The sequence below is a fragment of the Centrocercus urophasianus genome, unplaced genomic scaffold, assembly GCF_019232065.1.
Source record: "Centrocercus urophasianus isolate 14NV4802_14NV808 unplaced genomic scaffold, USGS_Curo_1.0 seq_10, whole genome shotgun sequence".
Classification (NCBI taxonomy): Eukaryota; Metazoa; Chordata; class Aves; order Galliformes; family Phasianidae; genus Centrocercus; species Centrocercus urophasianus.
The window spans coordinates 58,833,015-58,855,485 of NW_024884142.1; the positions used below are offsets into that span (position 1 = coordinate 58,833,015).

The 22,471-nt window shown below is 37.5% G+C and overlaps 1 protein-coding gene across 1 annotated transcript in view; it reads left to right on the top strand.

Moving 5' to 3' along the window:
• IGF2R (insulin like growth factor 2 receptor) overlaps positions 1-22,471 on the top strand; it is a gene marked incomplete at its 5' end in the record, with an annotated part of 53,210 nt that overhangs the window by 19,339 nt on the left and 11,400 nt on the right. The window contains 27 exons of the mRNA XM_042816466.1: positions 119-222; positions 596-760; positions 1,052-1,192; positions 1,593-1,739; positions 2,577-2,708; positions 3,114-3,261; positions 4,130-4,307; positions 4,903-5,018; positions 5,266-5,428; positions 6,211-6,390; positions 7,212-7,313; positions 8,464-8,565; positions 9,233-9,407; positions 10,663-10,830; positions 11,357-11,500; positions 12,098-12,276; positions 12,614-12,701; positions 13,880-14,086; positions 14,482-14,612; positions 15,332-15,429; positions 16,215-16,351; positions 16,548-16,738; positions 17,399-17,525; positions 17,910-18,032; positions 19,050-19,312; positions 20,968-21,180; positions 22,101-22,250. Of these exons, the coding sequence (XP_042672400.1) occupies positions 119-222; positions 596-760; positions 1,052-1,192; positions 1,593-1,739; positions 2,577-2,708; positions 3,114-3,261; positions 4,130-4,307; positions 4,903-5,018; positions 5,266-5,428; positions 6,211-6,390; positions 7,212-7,313; positions 8,464-8,565; positions 9,233-9,407; positions 10,663-10,830; positions 11,357-11,500; positions 12,098-12,276; positions 12,614-12,701; positions 13,880-14,086; positions 14,482-14,612; positions 15,332-15,429; positions 16,215-16,351; positions 16,548-16,738; positions 17,399-17,525; positions 17,910-18,032; positions 19,050-19,312; positions 20,968-21,180; positions 22,101-22,250 (4,072 nt within the window). The remainder of the gene's footprint in view (positions 1-118; positions 223-595; positions 761-1,051; positions 1,193-1,592; positions 1,740-2,576; positions 2,709-3,113; positions 3,262-4,129; positions 4,308-4,902; positions 5,019-5,265; positions 5,429-6,210; positions 6,391-7,211; positions 7,314-8,463; positions 8,566-9,232; positions 9,408-10,662; positions 10,831-11,356; positions 11,501-12,097; positions 12,277-12,613; positions 12,702-13,879; positions 14,087-14,481; positions 14,613-15,331; positions 15,430-16,214; positions 16,352-16,547; positions 16,739-17,398; positions 17,526-17,909; positions 18,033-19,049; positions 19,313-20,967; positions 21,181-22,100; positions 22,251-22,471) is intronic.

A 22,471-nucleotide genomic window follows, 5' to 3' on the forward strand; every position in this document is an offset into this window, starting at 1 on the left:
TTTTTTTTTTTTTTTTTTTTTTTTTTTTTTTTTTTTTTTATAATGGTTTCTGTTGCATGGAGAGCAGTGTGACTGTGTTTGATCCTATGTCTCTATCTAAAACTGACTTTTCACTCAGATATTCTGATGGGGATCTCACTTTAATTTATCCGAATGGGGATGCGTGTAGCTCCGGCTTTCAGAGAATGACTGTCATAAACTTTGAGTGCAATGAAACAGCAGGTGAGTGTGATGAGCTGTGATCACTCTGCTCTGAGTTTGAGCTTGCTAGTAGACCTTGCGTTAGAAGGAATGCATACTTGGAGCCACAGTTAATGCAAAAAAATACTGTTAGAGTAAGCACTTAATTCTGTATGGCAGGATTGTTTTGTGCTGTGCAGTAGCACTGATTTTTAATTTGCACTCAGTTGTCAAGAATGTTAAGTCATGAAAGGGCCTTGTTTCTATTTTTTTTTGTTTATAAACTCTTAGCTAAGAAAGCTTGTTGCACAGGAACTGTGATTTTTCTATCCTTGCTAATTCTCTAGTGTTCTTGCTTTTCTCCTCTTTCCCCCACTGGAAAGCTTACTTCTGTTTATCTGTTATCAATATTAAGGTAATGAGGGTAGAGGAAATCCTGTGTTTACTGGTGAAGTGGACTGCACCTATTTCTTCACTTGGTATACAAAATATGCGTGTGTTAAAGAAAGAGAAGATCTTCTTTGCAGAGTTGCTGATAAGAAAAAGCACTACGATTTGTCACCTCTGGTCCGCAGTTCAGGTATGGCAGTGAAAACTAGCTTTCAGTTACTTATGTTCTGGATTTATATGCCATGTGTCATTGTAATTCCTTAGTTGAACAGTAATCAAATTTCACTTTTCTTAGTGTTTTTCTGGGACACATCAATCCCTTCTTCTCAAATTAAGTGAGCACCCTAGGAAAGTAAACGTATATTTAAAGACAATTGGGATGGTTGATTTTTTTTTTTTTTCTATATGATAAAAGGCTTTCTAGGGTGCAGAGAATGGAAAGATTAAACTAGATGACATGTTCACAATGACTGTATTTTAGAATCGGCCCAGAACTGGGAAGCTGTGGACAGTAATCTTTCAGAGGAAGGGCGGAAGCGTTATTATATCAATGTCTGCCATAAAGTGCTGAAGAGAGGAGGAGCTTCCAGCTGCCCAGATGATGCTGCTATTTGTTCTGTAGGTGAGTCCTTTTTTGCTTTTCTTTAAGACACTGGAGGTTTTGCCTATTCTCTGTAAAGCAGCTGCTCTGAGTGTTTCCAGTTGCTTGGGGAAAAACGTTGGGAGCGTATTTTCATTGTGCTTCTAAAGACTGTAGAAGACATGATATTAGTAGACTTTTCTGTAACTAAAGAATATTACGCTCTCTTCCATGATTTGTAGTATAGTTTTGGGAAGGTTTAAAAAAACAAACAAACAAACAAAAAAAACCCCAAAAAACAAAAAAAAAAAACAAAACAAAGAAAACACCAAACAACAAAAACCCTGCAGCTTTATACTTAGTCTTTCCATTTGTCTGGCTAATACTTTCTTAGTGTAAAATGCTTTCTGGGGGGGAAAAAGTGACTTTCTTGTCTTTGTAGATCAGGAAAAAAGCAGCAAGAATCTTGGAACATTCGTTTCTCCACCTAAGAAAGTTGGAGAAAATATTCAACTTACCTATTCAAATGGAGATAGCTGTGGTGTTAACAAAAAAATCAAAACTGTCATCACTCTTATATGCAGACCAGGTAAGGCCCTGTTCTTTGATCCACTTAAACTGGAGGTCATCTTGTATTCCTAGGCATGAGTACTAAATAAAGTGTATGTTTCCAATTTTCTTGTATACAAAAGGAGAAGAAATGTGGCTTGTTTGCCAGGATAATAATAACATATGCTTTTATGTTTTATATAAGTACTCTTTAAAGACTCTTGAGCAATCTCTTAAGCTGAGATTCTATCAAACAAAATGTAAGTGTTTAAAGGAAACACCTGGAAGCCATAGAAAAAGGCACCTTCTATTTCCAGATTGTCTTGGTGGAAAAGACTTGATTTTGAAATGCAGTTGTATACTTTAACAGTCTTTTCTAGTAAATATATTTTGTCTCTAAAATGCTTGTAGTGTATAGAAAACTGAAGCATTTGCATGACTTTTTAATATTGCTCATCTCCATGTAATAGCCCAGGAGGGAAATAGGAATCTTGGATTTTTGTACTTCAGCCTGAGGAAGATAACTTTTCCAAGTATGCTGGTCATCTGGTCATGCCCTAGTTCCTGATAAAGCTATTGCTTTTGTAGCAAAGCTTGAGCTTTGCAAATAAAAGGAAACTTCCTCTGGAAGTGTGAGATATACTGTTCAGTCTGTTCCTGAGTACCATCTTCCTTTTCTTTTCTAAGCTCGAGGAGGAACAGGGTGCAAGGAACTTGTGTAAAGCATTTCTGATTCTGTGTGGTCCTCGTTTTTAGAGGAGAGGCACTTAAGCTATTAACTCTAGTCTGATGTTGGGAAGGAGTCTATTGCTAGCCTTAAGCTCAGTTATTCTGACTGTACTGTGTGCAGTTTAACACATTGCTCTTATGATACCAGGTGATCTAGAAAGTGCTCCGATCTTGATGTCTGAGAGTGAATGTTCATTTTCTTTTGACTGGTATACTGCTGCTGCGTGTGTCCTGTCTAAAACGGAAGGAGATAACTGTCAAGTCTCTGATCCTCAGGCAGGTAGGTTAATTATCTACGTGTTGGCTACGTTTAAAGGTCTTGAGGAAAGAAATTGTCATCACACTTAGTCTTCCTGCTGTGCAAAACTGGAGTGAGTTCAGTGCAAGTCTAAGTACTTTAACACTTTAGCACAGCCGTTTTAACTGCATATGTATGGAAAACAGCATGAGCTTTGATACTCTGCTAGTGTGTGTGGGAGAGTGGGTGTTATTTGACTGTAGTAATTTTTTTGTGTAGGAAACATGTTTTGTATTTGAACTTGTGCCTTTCTGGAACAATTACATGAATGGAGACATGTTCATGGTGATCATGTCTGTATGTAACAACTGGCTGTGTAACCAGTAGAACTGAGATCTGACAGATGGCAGGAAAAAATTGAACTCATTGCTTTTTATTCCCTGTTAGGCTTCTCTTTTGATTTATCACCCCTGACCAAGAAAAATGGGCACTACACAGTTAACACTGCAGAATATTTGTTCTACATAAACATCTGTGGCAGTTTGCCTGATGATTTGTGTCGCACACAATCAGCAGCATGCCAGGTAACACAAGGGTGAGTAACTAATTCTCTTGCCTGTAATAGATTTCCTGTTGTGTGATGTGTGGTCTGGGTAACAATTTGCATTTAAAATTATTATTGCTCTACTAGAACTCAGGGAGTTTGCTTATAAAACATGTAAAATAGCATGTGGTAACGCAGTAGTTAGGCTTCCAGCTATTTCAAGCGAAGTGCATATGTGATCTTGCTTGCATTTAGCTTTTGAAACTGAGAGTGTTCATTACTCCTTCAGATATGACTGTTTTTTGGGTGGTCTTATGGGAAGCTGGTTGTTAGACTCAATGATCCTTGTGGGATCCTTCCAACTCAGGCTATGCAGAATTCACTGCAGGCACTAAAACTACACTTCATGGGAAGATGAGCTAAATCTAACAGAGCTAGCATTAAGATAAAGAAAGCCTCCTAGACCAAACTTGGACTTTGAGCTAAGAGCGTGTGAATGTAATTGTTGTCAATAAGTGGGAAGACTTGCTGTTGTGCAGTCCTAAATCTTCTGTCCTTGGGTAATTGCGCGGAACTAAACTGAGCTTAATATTTAAAATACGCAGTTTGAACATATGAATTTCCTGTCACTGCTTTAGAGAATGCAGGATTAGTGTGTTAGATATCTTAATTAAGGTATGGTTTCCTTTCCAAAGGTCACCTATTCATGTTTTAAGTTTCCTCTTGGTGGCACTCTTTATCCTAGTTATCCTAGCGCATTTTGTCTAATCAATATAACTTAATCCTTTTTGTCTTATTATGGAATTTTCCATAAACATACCTATGTGCCTATTGTTTGGAATACTTCTCTTTAAAATAATTAAATTTTTAATTTGGTTCAGTCCCAAAGCCTATGCTTTTTCTTTTTTTTTTTTTTTAGAAAGGATCAGTATTGGAGTCTTGGACTACCTAATTCCAGACTTTCGTATTATGATGGTCTGATTCAGTTGACCTACAAAAATGGTACTGCTTATAACAACGAGAAGAAAACACAGCGATCTACCCTTATAACTTTCCTGTGTGATCGTCAGGCTGGAGTAGGTCAGCCTGAATATCAGGTAAGAAGTTATGTATGAGAAAGAAGTTTCTCTGTCCATAGATTTTGGTAATAATCACTGTTAGGCTATTGCCGAAGAGATTTGTGGATGGAGATTGATGGATGCAAATACCCACATCTATAAAGCGAGCTGATAAAGGAGGCAGTTAGTTCTCTCGGTGTATCTGTCAGTGTCTGTAAAACCTGTTTTGCCTCGTGAACAGTAAGCTGTTGACCTGTGTCAGGGTCCTCTTGCCTTGCTATTCTCTAGTTTCTAGTAGTTAGAAGTGCTTTCCATCCTCTTATGTTTCTAGTCAAAAGAACAAATGTATATACTTTTCAGCTGAAGAAGTAACAAGTACTGGGACTGTCCTGTAACATAGCAGTTATATTGTTCTGGTTCTGTTTTTTCTGGCGTGGGTTTTTTTTGAAGTATTTCTGGTGTTACAGCAGGGAAATAATGACAGAATCAACATGGAGACAAACGGAACACAAATCAATCTGAGAAAATGTATCATCCAAACTAAAGGGAAATGAGCTTAACATAAAAAGGAGTATCCTTGATTCAAGTAGTAGTCTGTATGAAAGCATCAATTGACTTTTTTTTTTTTTTTTAGGTAGAAGACAACTATACCTACAACTTCAGATGGTACACTGAATATGCCTGTCCTGAAATGCCACTGGAGTGCATTGTGACAGATCCCAACACTATGGACCAGTATGACTTGTCAAGGTAAAAGAAAGAGCCTCTGTGTAAGCTTAGCTGTTCTAGGTTTGTGTTCTGGCTTATACCTTGGCACTGCATGATGTTGGCTTTGTATATAGGTAGCATTAGAAAAATCATCTGTTGTAACAATGTGAACTGTAAGTATCCTGAAATGTTGGTATTTCAATCTAGTGTATTGACTTATTTCCCAAGATACAAGCTGACTCTTTGATTTTACTATCAGTCTCTATTAAAGCTTTCTCTTTCTACCCAGCTTAGTAAGATCAGAGAAGAGAGGTGAAAATTGGTATGCCATGGATAATTCAGGACCAAATGAGCGCAAAAAGTACTACATAAATGTCTGCCGACCTCTACTTGCTGTTCCAGGATGTGACCGACGAGCATCTGTGTGTCAGATGGCATATCGGCATGATCATGTGAGTAGCCCTTCCATCCATCCCAGCTCAGAGGTGATTTGCCAGGTGATTAAAATAAGGGAGTCTACGAGATGAACACGTGAATTTTGACTCCTTGCTACAACATGCAGTGGTATCTGGGGTGTATGTGATTCTTCCTTTGTTCTGTTTTAAAAGCAGACAGGCTGTTCTTTGTCATGTATGCTGCTGCAGGCTCAAAGACTGGTAGCATTATTTTAGGAACATTCTATTCTGGATATTGTCTTGCATAAGGCTTGGATTGGAGTATTTGCCACTCTGCTCTTAATGTTTAGGCTTTTGAATAGGTTAGTCAGAAGTTGCCAAGACAAAAAGGATGCTGGTAGTGTTCTACTTACGAAGCGACTTTTAAGCTTTGCTGATCATGCACATATGCAAGGTCAACTCTAAGAATGGCTTCAGCATAGTTTTAAACAACTGTACGGATTACGTTGTATTTATTGCCACATGAGATTATCAGGGTTCCTGAACTTCTAAGCTGTGTAGCTGATGTGATGGGGCAGTTGTTTTGAGGCACAATAGGCACCTTATCATAAAATAACTGGTTTGTAGCACTTACGTTTTAAAGATGTGGACCTATATATTTTTTTCTACTGCTTCACATTTGAGAGATTTGTAGGTTTGAGTTGTGAATGCAATGGAGAGTACCTTCTGTATGCAAGATGATTGATTTTTTTTTTTTTTTTTTTTTTTTTTTTTTCATTAGATATTTTAAGAAATATCCTTATGAGTAAAAAATTGCTGACAGTTTTCTTTATTTCTAGGATTCTTACTACGAAGTTACATCTATCAGTAATCTTGGTGTTGCCAGCAAAGAACTGGTAGTTGAAAGACTTGGTCACATTCTTCTAACGTATGCAAATGGCTCTGTATGCATCAATGCTGATGGAGAGAGAACTTCTTATAACACCACCATTCACTTTGTGTGTTCCAGGGGCACTCTTGTAAGGACAAATCATCGTTCAGTTGTTTTATCATAGTAGATTTTCTGTCACATAACACCACGTAACAAGAAGCTACCTGAAAATTTATAGCGTGTAAGATTTGTGACTAAGGGAGGCAACTTGAGGGCTTACTTTTTTTTTTTTTTTTTTTTTTGAATCTCTGCTTTAAATTGGGTATGTATTTTACTGGATTCTGAAACTGAGTATTTTATCATAAACAGGAACTAGTTAAAGGCTAATAACCCTTGTGGGGAACTGATGTTTCAGACTAGTGTAATTAGCATGAAAAAGTACCTTTTATAGTTACAGACATTGCAGAACATCTTAAGAGGAAGCATCTTGAAAGTGCATTTTTAGACTGAGCTTCTGCGTCTCTGCAGCTTGATTCTACGTGAGCTCAATTCTATAGAACTTCTACTGATACAGGTGTACATGTTAAAGTTCAGACTCTACTGGTGAGCGGGGGACACTAGTGAAGTTTGCCTAGGACTTTTCCTGTTAGCTTGTGAATCTGCAAGTTTTGATTCTCTTACTGTAGTGGTCTTCCCAAGAGAGATGGTGAAAACCCTGGGCTTAGAGCAGTTATGAGCTACTTTAGTTTTGTATGAAAGCACTGAAATCAAGTTATTTCAGTTATGTCAGCCAACAGTATTTTATAGTGCTAGATTTTTGTTTATAATCTACTATACCATATATCCCAAACCCCCTAGGGCTGAGGGCCATTGGTAGGCTACTTTTAAAGCAGAATCTCACAAACGTGTGAAGGTCTTGGCTGTTACTTTTTACTTGATTCTGGTCTTCTGTCTGCAATTCATTTCCAGAATAGCAGCCCCCGGTTTATATCTATTCAAGAATGTGTGGTTACATTCCTGTGGGAAACTGAAGCTGCTTGTCCAGTTAAGGAAACAAAAGATGATTCTCAGGTAAGAAAACCAAAATTCATGGTCTCACAGAACTGCAGGAGTTGGAAGGGACCTCAAGAAATCAAGTATAACCCTCCTGCTAAAGCAGGTTGCCTATAATTGGTCACACAGGTGGGGAGCGATCATATGGGGACTGGATGTCTCCATAGAAGGAGACTTCCCAACCTCTCTGGGCAACCTGTTCCAGTGCTCTGACACCCTTATTGTAAAGAAGTTCTTCTGCATGTTAGTATGGAGCTTCCTATGTAGAAGTTCTAGGCCATTGCATTTCTTTTAGTGCTACACACCACTGGTAAGAACCTGGCCTCATCCATTGGCCTCCCATCTTCCTTTAGATATTTATAAATGTTTATCAAATCCCCTCCTAATCTTTTCCCCAGGCTGAACAGACCCAGGTTACTCAGCCTTTCCTCATGTGGGAAATGTTTGAGGCCCCTTATCTTTGTGGTCCTCCACTGGATTTCTTTTAGGAGATATTTTTTAACAGGGCTGCCTATAACTGAGCCCAACGGTCGAAATATAGCCTCACCAGGGCAGAGTATTTTTTTTCTAGTACTTGCTGCATTTTCATTACTCTAGGAGAAAACTTGCAGTGAAATAAGAAGTTCATCATGGTGGAACTTTATGCCATCTTACTGTTTTCTTGAAGCGTGCACAAAGTATGTAACTTTGGATAAAAGTGTTCCAGAGCTTGCTTAAAGAGCAACTTGGAGGACATAGGCTGCTAGTAAAGTTGAGAGCTTTTTTAAGTATTATCCTTTTATTCTTGTTTGTGTATAGCTAATCAAATTAGGATCACTTTGTACAATGAGCCACACAGTTACTGTTTTACAAGTCTTAAAATATCACATTAGTGTACAACTACTTTCAATTAAAACATTTGCTCTAGCTAACCCGATAAATAACATGGATTAATTTACACTTTCTGGCATTTGACCAATGTCAATAGACAACTGTGCAAAAGAATTAAATAAAAAGTTGCTACTACCAAAGCTGTAATCTAATTGTCCAAATTTAGTTGCTGCTTGGTTCACAGGATAGATATACGTGCAAATCATTTCTTTGGCTCTCTGAGCAAGGTAGAAATAGAATGTTAAACAAAAACAAAAATGCAGAGGTAGAGAATAATACTGTTATAATTCTTTTACAGTCCTGCTCTGTGCGAGATCCAGACAGTGGATTTTTGTTCAATCTGCAGCCATTAGCTACAGAGAAGGGCTATACAACCACTGGCATTGGGAAGACCTACTTAGTAAGGATTTTGACTGTACAATCTGTTGCTTATGGGTTCTGCTGTTGCTTTTTTTTTTTTTTTTTTCTTCAGGTCATACTTAGTGAGTTACAACTTTTACTTTACCCTCTTATGAAGATTTAAGTTGGCAGAAGAGCATTGTACTTAAGAGAAGAATAGAAGATAAATTGATTCATCATTCAAAATAGTGTTTAAATAATATTTTGTTGTATAGCAAAGCTTAAAAACTAGTCACGCTGTAGAGGCACCTCTATGCTATGCATGGCTAGCTATATACTCAATTGTATAGTACTGGTTTATTTACTAATGCAAAAAAAGGGCAGTGTAAGCCTATGAGTGATTCAGTTTATCCATGTCGGTCTTCTTAATGTGCTTTATTTGTCTCGTTAGTTTCAGGCTATCCACAGATAGTATCATAGGGTTTTTGGCTAGCTAAATCCACATCCTGTTCTTCCAGTGGGGTGAATTTGTGGACCCTGAGGGTGTTGCTCCTGTGTACATAGTTGTCTTGCAGTTCAGAAGTGATGGGCATTTTAAGAAGTATGATATAACTTCAAAAATCAGGCTTTAACAAGAGAATTTCACTGATGCAGAAAGACTACTTTTGAGTCTAACTTTCCTGAACCAGTTAACATTGTGTACACCTGTATGTGTTTAAAAATTCTAGCTAAACATTTGTGGGCCTATGCCAGAATGTGGTAAAATCAATGGAAAACCAGCTGCTGGATGTGAAGCGGACAATCTGACATCAGTGAGGATGGTAGAATTGGATAAAACTCTTTATCTGTCTAGTGAAGGGTTTCTAACTCTTACCTATAGAGGTCGTCTTCTTGTTGAATCAGGTGAGTTCAGGAAATGTGCAATGCAGTTTGTCACTAATATTGTACTTTCTGTTTTCATTTCACACTTTGTGTAAGTTTAATGGGTTTAATTCTAATCACTAATGCTGGGTTTAATGCTAGAACTTAAGCGGCTTAGCTCACATGAGCGTCTCATATGAGAAATCAAACCATGCTATATAATTATAGTTCAGTTTTCAAAAGTAAATGTGCACTTCAAAACTGAAAATGGACAAACTACAGCGCAAGCTGTTTTTCCCCTTACTGAGTAGATAAAAAATACCTTCCCTTAGAAAGGGAAATAGGTAGTTAAATAGAGAAAGCAAGCAAAATGAGCTCTGATCTTAAGTGAAATTATTGCTTTAGAGATTATTCACAAAACCAAGGCTTAAGGTATTTTAATGAAAAATGACCTTTCAAGTATCTTACACTGTTCTTAAGAGTTCCTTGAACAAGTGCTCTAGTATCTCATGTGTACCTGCTGCGTGAATTTTAGTTTGTTTCTCAAGTAAGACTAATGAGAAGAGGTAAAACCCGTAAGCTAAGTACAAGCTCTGCAACTGCACTGAAACTGAGTCTTGAGGGAGGTACAGAGTATCTTAAATGTTTTTTTCAGGTTAGTGTTTAGTGTTAAGATGCTGCTAAAATGTTGATCTCTGTACAAATTACTATGGTTATGTTATTTTCCACAGCCGTGAAAGTGATTGAGCTACCATTTATTTCACTGTGAGAGCTTCTACCATTTTGTTTACTTCAGGATACAATAATGACAAATATTCAAATAGGAGAGAATATTAGTACTTACGGACTGTGGAGAAGCCCATAATTATGTGTTGCTTAAAAAGCATCAGTATTCTTTGTTCTCTAGTTATTACACAACTTAAAGAACTGCTCCTTGTGTGATGTAATCTAGGAGTTACTGGTACAATGGATTTGATGTTTTATAGGCTTTCTGTTTCCATAAATCTGTCAAAGATATGGGAAGTACAGTTCAGTGAATGTAATTACGCTCTTTAGAATGCGTCTGTGTTCTATTCTCTATTTTGCAATGTTATCAGTGTCTGCTATGAATTTTAGGACAGTTATCTAAAGACGGTGGGGTTTTTTTGTCATTCAGAAAATGTAAAAACAGAAGGTAGTGTTGCCCTTGAAGCAGTTTAACAGGAAGCTGTTAGAAAATCTTAAAGTCAAGTGTTACCTGCTGCTGCTTCACTGGAGAATATTAAATTGAAGTTGAAGCTAAGTGTTTGTTTTACAGGAAAATCAGACACGTTCACGGTGACTTTCATTTGTAATGATTCGTATCCTGGAGAGCTTAAGTTTGTGCGTGAAGAGATCAACAGTAGGCTGAACATTCATGATACTTTCTTTGAGTTTCACACAGCTCTGGCCTGTGCTCCTGCTCCTGTAGACTGCCAGGTTACAGGTAAGTATGTACCTGAGATTCAGGTTGGCTCTGTGCAGTAACTATTAGAAGGATTAACTAATCACCACAGGCTTTTATGGAGGAGGCCATTTAGATAAAGATTTAAGGATGCCTGGTCTGAGTAAGTCAGTACTTGAGAGCTTCATAAAGGTGGAGAGGGAGAACTAATCTGTTTGAAGCAGGTTGAAGGGGAAGGAAGCTAATGTGAAAAATAGGTGTCACTTCAGTCTAACTGAAGAAAATGGGTTAATTTTGTATTGTCTCCAGAAAAAATGAAGCTGTGAATTAAAGTAGCTACTTGTGGTAACTAAACTGCTCATAATCAAGGGAACTCTGTTTTTTTCATTTAGTATGGTTGCTTCTTCATGCAGGGAGTACCCTTTCTCAGTGGGTATCCAATATGATTCTGAACAACCCTTTGAATTATCTGGATTTATCAATGAAATGTATTGTCTGAAACTCAGTGCTGTTGCACCCATGTTAGCAGCTCTTCCAGTTTTTACTGTATGTGCCTCATCTCTTCCAGATGCTGCTGGTAATGAGTATGACTTAAGTGATCTGAGCAAAGAGAATGAACCATGGGTTGCTATAGATACTTCAAAGAATGCGAAGAAGCGAACGTTTTTCTTGAATGTTTGCAAGCCTTTGCCTTTTGTGCCTGGATGCCCTGGTAAGCCAAGTGGCCAACACTACTTGACTTTCTGAGTTCTCATGCCAGACCTTCTATGCAGAGTTATTTAAAAAAGACGACTTAAATCCTGCCTATTAAATTGCTGAACTTGACATGCCTCACCTAAGTCTGTGCAAGGCTGTGGAAGTACTACAGAGCTCTCAGACTGAGAGCAGTCTTGATACTAAACAGGGCTCTTGCACTGAGATTTGTGGGAAGGCATTTGGGGTAAATGTTTTAAGAGCAGTATTTACAAGTATCTTGACTTTTCTTTTAAAAAGGCAAGCTAAAAGTTGATGCCTCTTATCTGAATGAATTCTGAATTTCTAGCAAGTTTCTTTAATCTAGGTAACAGATCTGTACAGTTTTAAAGGTCCCAGTGAATGCAGGACAGTGACTTACTTTCTAAGCCTTTAGGCAGACAATGTCTCTGCATTCATAAAAATGCATCTGCTGTGTTGAGCTTTGGGTATTTGAACCATTCTGAGTGCTTGAAGCTCTCTTCAAACTACTGCATTATTTTGTCTTACGATCAATAAAGGTAACTAGCTGTCAGAGCTTTGTACTAAACTAAAGTTTTCTTTTACTTTCCTGTAGGTGGTGCCATAGGATCCTGTGTGAAATATGCTGATAAAAGCAAGAACCTTGGAGTCATTCAGATAAATCCACAGGCTGCTACTGATGGGTCACTTAGCATTACTTACTTGAACGGTGATATGTGTAAAGATAAGCAACGCTATTCTACACGTATAATATTCCAGTGCGATCAAACAATGGTAATTTGCTATGCTGATAGCTGCTAGTAAAGACTTGAGCTTGGACTTTCAACATAGACATTTTACTATTTTTTTTGTAATGGAGAGATTGGTTCTAAAATGCAGTGTCTTGTATAGAGGCTTTTTCTCTTGTTTCTCCTTTCAACTACTTCCTGGAGTTTTTGTGTGTCTCTGAATTTTTGAGCAACCAATAGCAGCTTTGTGCAAAAAGGGTACTGAAGTTTGATAGAAGTGTCTTTAGATTATGCAACTGCAATAAAGGGTTGTCTCTTGTATGTTTTGGGACTTGCAATATAGTTGTTCATACATCTTCTTCATACAACTTATTTTTCTGTAGGGATCACCAGTTTTGGAGCAAGAAGATGTCTGTGAGTTTGTATTTGTTTGGAGAACCTTGGCAGCCTGTCCTGTTCACAAAGCAGAAGGTAACTGTAGTTAAGCTTCAAAATATAGGACAGATCTGTACAAGAAGCAAATACCTAGTGAAGCTATATTTTTTTTTTTTGACCTGCAAATATTTCAGTGATAGATGCTGACTTTTGTGTTGAAGTTCCTTTGGAGCTTCAGAAATACCTGAAGTGCAATTTAGGGTGATAATTAAATGGACTCAAGAATGTTCTCTGACCAAATCATAGTGTTATCTCAATCGCAGTGAGACTTGCTTGTATTGTGCAAATATTGGTGCTAGATTTAATGAGTGTGATTGATCCTATGCCTGTCAAGGCATCCTCCCTGAAAAGTGCAAAGTGTTGTGAAAGTGACTCTTACTAGATGATGGTGGAGAGACCAGAGAGGACAATATGAGTTTACAGTTGACTTTAGGACACGCAAGAAGGAATTGAGTTTTAGTTCTGGTAGTCAATTGGCTCTTAGAAAGCTGAACATGCAGATATCTTCTGTCTTTACAGGCTTTGTTTTACAACTTGCAGATAATGCCTTGTGTAATATCCAGACTTTTGGTGAAGTACCTGTTTGCAGCTGTACTAGACGCAATTGACACTGTCAGTTACCTACATGTGGTGCAAGTGGAATGCTTGCTAAGATGCTGCTCTGTCATATGCAATTACTGTGCAGGATACAGTTGACAAGAGTCATGACTTTGAAGGGAGAGAAACTTGTGTCGTAATGTCTCTGTACCGACTTGTTAGGGGATTAATGAAAAAACAGTAATCATATGACACTAGTGACCGCTAGAATTCAATCAGCAATAAAACTATGAATTTTCTGTCAGCTGGTTACATCCATAAAGCTAGAACTTCCTCAAACCTCTTATCTTCATAGACCTTAATATTTCCTGAAGCTGTAACAATTCCTATACTGATTATTTACTAACTCTGCAGACCTCATAACTTTCAAGGAAAATGCAAGACTGACATCTAGGACAACTTTTGCTTCAGCCTTGACCTCACTCTTCTTTCTAGACAATTAAGCAAGGACTTGGTATGTCTGGTTCTGCCCATAACCTTCTATAGTGAAGGAAGAGCGTGTAAGGACTGCTCGAGATGGTTTTTGAAATATAGTGTAGCACTTACATTTTGTGTTAGTGGTAGTTATAGCTCATAGATATTGAATTGTATTTTAAATTTCTAACTTTCCTTTAAAGGAGAGGATTGCCAGGTGAAAGATCCAAGATATGGTCATGTTTACAATCTCAAGCCACTTTCCAATAAAGACATAAAAGTGAGTACAAATGAATATGACTATTACTTCAGAGTTTGTGGAGAAATAACAGAACAGTGCAAACCAGAGGCCCGTTCTGTGTCGTCATGTCAAGTAAAGAAGATGGACAACACCTTCAGAAAAGTAGCAGGTATGGCACTTGATTGAAAGGAACTTGAAGAGTGAAAGAATAGTATGAGCTATTAATTTATCACATAGTGGCTTCTGTTATATGCTGGTTCATCCTGTGTTTTTTGTAAGATAAAATACCCTACTGCTTCTACTTCATGTGCAAGTAAAATCTATGTATAAAGAGAGAGAGTGTGAAATCTTACCTTACCATGTAAAAAGGGTTGAGTTCATTCCTCTTATACTGGGATATAAGAAATAACTTGGTTGTTTTAGGGGAATGTCTAGGTCTTTCTGTCTGTACTTTATTATACGTGTATCTGCTGCCTGTGTAACTCTGTTGCCAGATGTGCTATTGCAGTTCTGTGTTTACTGGATTAGCTGTTTAGCTTTCTTTTCTCCACTCCTTACTTCTAGGCTTGCTTACAGAGAAACTGACTTTCAAAAATGGTTTAATAATGATTAATTACACCAGTGGAGAACAATGTCATAAAATATATGAAAGGTCAACTGCCATATTATTCTATTGTGACAAGACTACATCAGAGGTTAGTTGCAAAACATTAAATTCCTGCATATGCTGTCTTCCAGAACTGCTCTCTTCGTAATGTGCGGGAGGGTAAGATGAAGAATGTGAACTGGCTTCCTTCAAGAACTGCTTATTCACTTACAGACTAGGCAGGAGACGTGAAGTTCTTCTGAGGCTTTAATAAATAACTGAACTAGCTATTTATGGAAGGAACCTTCCTCATGCCTCAAGAAAAATCAGAGCGTTTAAGAAATGTCTGCTCCTAGCAAAACTCCTGGAGATGTTGGTGAGGGATGTTCTCTCAGAGCAGTCTGTTTGTTGGAAGTAAAAGAGAAAAATCCACAGAAAAGCAAGAAGTGTATGGCCAGACAAAAAAAAAAAAAAAATTGGGTTATTTGATGTTTTTAATAGCGCTCTATTCTTGTGCTTACTTTCCTGTTCATAAAGAATGGTGCCTGGGTTTACTTCCAGCTCTTCCTTTTCCTTGTCTCATAGCGGAACTGGTAGCTTTTAGTGGTTGCTCTTTAATCAGAATTGTGCACATAGATAAATTTGGATTTGGGGAAAAAAAACTGTTTTGAGCTTCTTGAGCCATATTTTTCAGATCAGAAGCATTGTATGTTTCTAAGATGGTATGTAAATAGAAGTTGCTGCACCTTCTTGAAACAAGACTGAGATGTTTTTGGTAATTTCTGTGTTTAAATAAGAGAAAATTCCTCTTGAATTTTGTTCTTTCAGCCTGTATTTTTGAAGGAAACTCCAGATTGTACCTACATGTTTGAATGGCACACGCAATATGCCTGCCCGCCTGTTAAATCTACTGAGTGTTCCTACAAGTAAGCTGTTTTCTCAAAAGTAAAGCTTGACTGTGTGATGGTGGAAATGAGTATATAGTCTTATTGCAGTCTCATGCAATACTGCTACTTTAGCTATTGTATTTTTTACTTAATCTGTTAGTAGCTGGAGTGACGTTCAATCCTAAAGCAATATTTTGAGTAATTTTGTCATGTTATTTGTACTTCTTCAAACTAATATTTCACTAAGGAAAAATACTTTTGGAAGTTTCCTGAGGAATAAATTCAGTATAAAAGTGAACTGTTAGCTATGTTGATTTTGGTGCTAGAAATCTGAATATACTAGCTTTTTATAAATGTGGATATTCAACTATAGTAACTTAATAAGTATCACTGGCTTTCTTGTTTAAGAACTTCCATCAGACAAAACTCCAGGAAAAAATGCCAGTTTTATTCTCAACTAAATATTAACTCAAAAAGATTTAGTGATGTACTCAAATATGGTTAGTAGTTGCCTGGGATACCGTGCTTGGGTTCTACCCTAAAATGAGTCAATCGTGTGTTTGGCATGCATAGTGTGTGCTCCAGTGAAATTAAAAATTACTCATGCATTATATGGTCTGTGTGTACATGGGCAGTTTGCTGTAGGTTGGGTGACTTCTGTCTGTACTGAATTTGAGGCTTGTGGGGGACCAGTGAATCTGGTGCAGACTCTTCCATCACAACGCTCTTTGTAGAGTTTCTGGGATAAAGTTTATTGTGAATAACAACTCTAAAGTTACTGGAATTACTTTAATACCTCTTAATTAAAATTTTCTGTTTTACAGGGATGATGAAGGAAATTTCTATGACTTTTCATCTCTGACACGGCATAGAGAGAATTGGGAGGCAACTGATATATCTACTTCTACAAAGAAATACTACATCAATGTCTGCAAGCCTTTAGTACCATATGGTGCTGCACGTAAGAGTGAAATGTTTTCTAGCTACAAGTAGAGATGGTTAGGGTTGGAGGCAGGGGAGGAATCTACAGTGAATGTAATTTGGGTGCTGGTTTGGAAGTAGATCAGCTGTGGTGTAACTGTAGGTGGATTTTTATTCCCGGCAAACTGGCCTTAACTTCTGAAATAATAATGCAGTGGTTTTGTTCATCTGTATAGGTTCCTGTCCTCCTGATGCTGCTGCCTCCCTTGTGGAAGGTATCAAATGTATAAGCCTTGGAGAAGTGGCTGAAGGACCCCGGTGGGAAAATGGCATTTCTACTTTGAAATATATTAATGGGGAGCTTTGTCCAGATAAAATTCGCAGGAAAACAACAATATTGCGCCTCAAGTGTGATGAAAGCAAAATTGTAAGTCAGTTTCTCCTGATAGGGTTTTATATTTTTTGAGTTATTTGTGTCACCGTGGGTGTGGAGAGTGGTGGAGCAGTTCTTAGCTGCTCCCTACTTGCCAGCTATTTGTGAGACAGCTTTATGAGCAGACTATGGAATGATATTTTAAACGATGAGTATCTCTTAAGAGATATCTTTTTTGCTCAATCTGCTAGCAGTTTTTATCATCTGAAATGCCTTCAAAATGTTTGCATCTTGAAGGCAAGTGTATTGTATCTTGAGAAGCACCTGGAGCAGTGCCAGTGTGTAGTGTTAGTGTCTGTAGTTTTAAAGCCTTGGTTGCTCATCTTTATGCCTAGTCGTTAATTACTCCCATTTCAAATGTTTCATCCTCAGCCTTTGGACTTTCCACTGTTAAGCTAGGCTGCCTTTACCTCACTATCAGTAGCAGTGAAACTGATGAGGATATTGTACCATCCTGTGCATGTGATGCATCCTTTGCACAGCTACACTGTGGCAAACTACTATAATAATTAATATGCTGGTCCCAAATGGGCTGTTAAGTCCTAGGACTCATGTCTGAATTGAGCTCAGCTAGAGGTTTTAGGTCTGACCCTGTGACACGAAACCTTACAATATCACTTTGCAGAGATGGATCTGTCACTGTTTTGTGTCTAGGAATCAAAGCCAGAACTTATAATGGCCATTGAAGATTGTGAATACAGCTTCTTATGGTTCACTGCTGCTGCATGTCCTCTTAAAAGCAACGTGCAAAATGACTGCCGGGTGACGAATCCTGCAACAGGTAAGGAGAGAGCCTGAGAACTACGTATGTGAGTTAGGCAGCTGGAAGCAGCGTAACTGTTTGCTCTCAAAGAATTTTATTAAATGAGGAAAGTGTGAAACATCTGAATAGTGGCCAACAATCTTACTGTTGGTGGGTAGAAATATTTTGTACTAAAATAGCTGTTAGAAAAGATCTATAGAAAGCTTGCAATACATCTGCTCTGAAACTAGCTCTATTCTAGTTCTTGATACGATCTCATAATTGCTAGCCTTCTAAGTTAGCAAGCAAGTAGGTGCTGTTTGACCTTCCTACCAAATGAAGTTACTGAAAGCTTTTAATACAAAGTAATGTCGTTACTTTGAATCTGCAAAAAGATTAAGCTGTACCCTGTTTTGTCTGTAGGCCACCTCTTTGATTTGACATCACTGAAGCGGGAGTCTGGCTATACAATCATTGATGCACACAACAGAAAAATTGAGTTGAATGTTTGTGCTGAAGCTAAAAGCTCATGTGCTAATGGAGCTGGTAAGCATCTCATACCACTGTTATTGTAGTAGTGGACTCTGACATAACTGAAAGAAATATTTATATACAAGCTTACAGTAAAATGTGTATGGCAAGTTTTACTGGAAACATAAGGACTGGAGAGAGCTGCGTGGCTGACTGGCTTAGAAAGAGATCCAAAAGCTGTTATAAGTAGTAAAGCAATGTCTTTTTCTCAGATTTCATATTGAACCTTAAATGCGTTCTCTTCCAGTCTCCATTACATCTGTAAAGATGAGTAGTGTTTTTGGAGGTGAGGGGGGACTGGCACTATTGCTAAACTTTATGGTTCCTATGAAAAGGAAGATGGTGTGAGCCAACAGCAGTAACTGCTGCCTGCTATCTATTGCTGTAATGCATCTGCCTTCAGCCTTGTATGCACACTTCAGCCTCTTGCCAGTCCTCGTTCTAGCTTGGTTGTTTTTTTTTTTTTTTTTTTTTTTTTTTTTTTTTTTTTTTTTTTTTTTGAATGCTTCTGAAATATCACTAGTGGTTAACTAGAATCTTAATATTCTTATTGGCAGGCTGGATTGCTAGCTCTTCTGTCTTAAACTATATATGACACTACCTAAGTTTTGTAAATGCTGAAATAGGAGTATTGCTTATGAATTTAAGATTGCTTTTTTTTTTTTTTTTTTTTTTTTTTTTAACATAGTAGCAGTTTTTCTTTTGGGGGCATCTTAATGAATTTATGTATAGATTAGATATTTTTGTTAGTATCTTCATTTTCAGAGAAGTACATTTAAGCACAGCTTTTGATTGCTATGTGGTTATAATATGTTCTACTGATTAAATTATTGAAGACAGTACTCGTTTCAGTGCCACTAAGCTCAGTTTAATGATAAGTCCAGATAATGTGAAAAAAATATTTTCTGTGGAAGTTAAAATAAGGCTAGAGCCTTAAGTTCCCTGTTGATCAGTAAGGTAAATGTGTAGCACTGTTTGGAAAGGTAGTTGCATAGGACTTGATCTGTTTTGTTCTTTTCTTATGAACTGTAGCTGTCTGCATCACTGATGGTCCAAAAACATTGAATGCTGGAAAACTAAGTAAAACTTTAACTTATGAAGATCAAGTAATAAAGCTTGTTTATGAAGATGGCGATCCTTGTCCTACAGACCTCAGAATGAAACATAAAAGCTATTTTAGCTTTGTGTGCAAGTCTGATTCTGGGGATGACAGCCAGCCTGTTTTTCTGTCTTTTGATGAGCAGACATGCACTAGTTACTTTTCCTGGCATACTTTCTTGGCTTGTGAGGAAGAGGTAAGGATTATTTCTTTGTAAAATACTTGTGTGACTAAATTTCGGAGGGGAGGGGAGGGATTTAGATACAGTAGCTGTATATGTTTTAAATTTGTTGAGAGAGGTTTCTTCATCTAGTATGAAACCCAGGTTTATTCTCAAATACTCGTAAATTTGTTCAGCAGAGATGAACAGCACTTGGCAAGCTTGTGAACATGGTGAGTTAAAATTTTACCTCTTTAGATCAACCTCAGTCTGGAATCTCTTAACTGCTCTTCTGTACAGCTCAAATGAAAGCCATAGGCAACTTCTTAGGAATGCTTAAGATTCTCCAGAAATCAGGAGAAGGTGAAGAGTGATCAGGCTGAGTTGAAGATAGAAAATGAGACAAGTCCCAGGCAGAGAGATGCTAAGTGAGTGATGAAAGGCCAGGCAAGTCTGATCAGGTTTGCTAAGTGCAATGACTATCTGATAAACCTTGTATTACGCTGCAAAGGCAAATCCTTTGTGTTATCAAGGTGAAATAACTTGATCAACTCTAGGTGAACTGGTGTTTTGGACAGTAGTCTGAGCTAGTTGTACTGTAATGAATTTTATCTACATAAATTGTTACTGTTACCAGTTGCACGGAGTGGAAGCTAGCCTTAGGAGTGGAAGGTTAAATGTTTTAAATTAGCACTGTAGCTCAAGGAACACAAATGTCTTAACACTTGAATGCTACCTTTATGAACCTCTGATCTTTCTTCTTACTTAAATACTTACTGTGACCATTGTTCTCTGACAAGTTTTCCCCCTCCCCTTCACAAATATTTCAGTTCTGCTGTAGCTTTAGGTCTGTTAAGATTGTTTTTTCCAGTTTTCCCTTCCTTGACAGATAATATCCCCACTTTCAGTCTTTACAGGAATTCTGCTTTATGCAACTCTGGTTTCTTCTTCAGTATGTTTCACATATATGATACAATACAAATCAGCATTTGAAAACATTATTTTCTAGCCTGTTAATTCTATTCAGTTATCACTTACAGATTTCTGATCACTTCACAGTGCACCCACAGTAACTTTTAACTTGTTTCAGAATAGTAATGGCTAGGTAGCAGTGATGATCACTTTTACAAAAACTGAACAGAAATGGAGCAAATAATGAAACTTCCAGCATATAAACACGAATAGCCTTCCAAGATTTCAAGTGTCAGTGAGCTTACGCACTTCAAAGAACACTTGAAGTGGGTTCTGAGGAAACAGTGCTCAAGCCATCAATTTGCAGTACAGTAACTTCATGTTTTTATAACCAAACATTTTTACTGGAAATTGTTGCCATCTTCCCCACAACAGTGGAGCCATAAGATCCATTACCCTTCTGAAGACCATAGTGACTGTTTGTGTTGGAGGTTGCATGGCAGAGTTTTAAGTCTCGATGTTACTCTGGTACAGACTGAATCCTAGAATCATTTTTAAGAGCTTGATTTTCTTTTTTTTTTTTTTTTTTTTTCTCCATGTGTAGCTTGTAGATAGTTAGTATCTACAGCCAAACAGGAGCCTTAAGAAATGCTGCTTTACTTGAATGAAGCTTTGTTTTTAAATGCAATTCTACTTCTCTCTCCGTGAAGGGAAAGAATGATTGTTAAGTCAAAGGAAGCAATAATAGAATAAAAGCACTAAAACATGCTTTCTCATAGGTGAGCTGCTCAGTTTTGAATGGCAGTTCTGTGATTGACCTGTCTCCTCTGATCCATCGCACTGGTTATTATGAGGCATTTGTGGATGGAGATGCGTCAGATGTTTCTCCGGACTTCTACATCAACATTTGTGAGCCTCTCAATCCTATCAAAGATGTTAATTGCCCACCTGGAGCAGCTGTTTGTATGGTTCCTGTTAATGAATTGCCAATAGTAAGTATTATGTATAGAATTGTGGGAATGCGCATTTTCCTGCTAGTTTAAAACAGGTCTGTCATCACAGATACTGATTTTGAACCTAGTGGATTGATGAGGGGATAAAAAAGGACTACAAAATTAAAATCTCAAAATTATTTTTCACTGCTTTTCCCTATGAAGTGTGGTAATTCCCTATCCTGAACCTAAGTGACTTTTTGGATGTTGAGAGGTTCCATGCCTTGATGGATGTGAAAAAACGGTTTGCAATCTTGTGTATTGCTGCATGCCATGTACTGAGCCTGGAAAGCAAAATGTCTGCTATTCTATGGTGCATAAATTGTGCATTTGATTCCATTATAGCATGCTTGTGATATGAAGCAGGCTGTTGTCCTAGCATGCTCCCACATGTGTTCAGAATTTTTAAGTAGTTGACAGCTAGATGAATAATGAGGCAGTGATAGAATATTGAGAAACATCTGTTACCTTAAGAGATGTTGGTAGCTCTAATGTTTTGAGGTCTTATTTGAGAGCTTTAGAAGATGCAAGTAAAAAGTTGAGATGGTTTTCCATGAACAACCATTCTGATCTAGGGAACTTAGTGCGTTGTATTAACATAATTTTCAATTGTTAGTATTAGTACAATGATTTAAAAAAAAAATAATAATAATATGCTTTAATATGCAAAAACTCCCTGGCTTTCATCAAGCTCAATCAAAAGGGGTTACAGAGTCTTTAGCTGTACAGCTTCTGTTTTGATATGATTGAAATATAATATCTATTCTTTAAGTACGGTACACAGTTTTCAAAAGTGTGTAGTAGTTGTGCTCCTATGTCAATCAAACAGATAAATCTCTGAATTGATCTGAATCTCTGAATTGCTGTGAAATCTAGGTATGTTCTATAGGTCTCCTAACATGCATTTTTTGCTTGTGCAGGATATTGGTCGCGTTACTCAACCTCCCAGGTTAAATGAGGCAGTAAATGAAGTTTACATCACTTACAACAGCACTACTCCCTGTCAGATAAACAACAAATTGAACTATACTTCTCTTATTGTATTTCACTGCAGCCAAGGAACTAGTCTGGTAAGACATTTGTTGAACTAATGTTGATATTGGAGTGCAATGGGGAATACTAACCATTAGCATTAGTATTGCTTAAAACTAAAACTTTTTTTTTCTAGCGTATAAGGATGGACTTGTTTCATGCACTCAAGCAAGGAATATTTGTATTCTTAACTAGGCAAAATTTCATAATGCATGAACTTTAGGCTTGAAAGTATCAAGTACTGACAGTTGTAAGGATT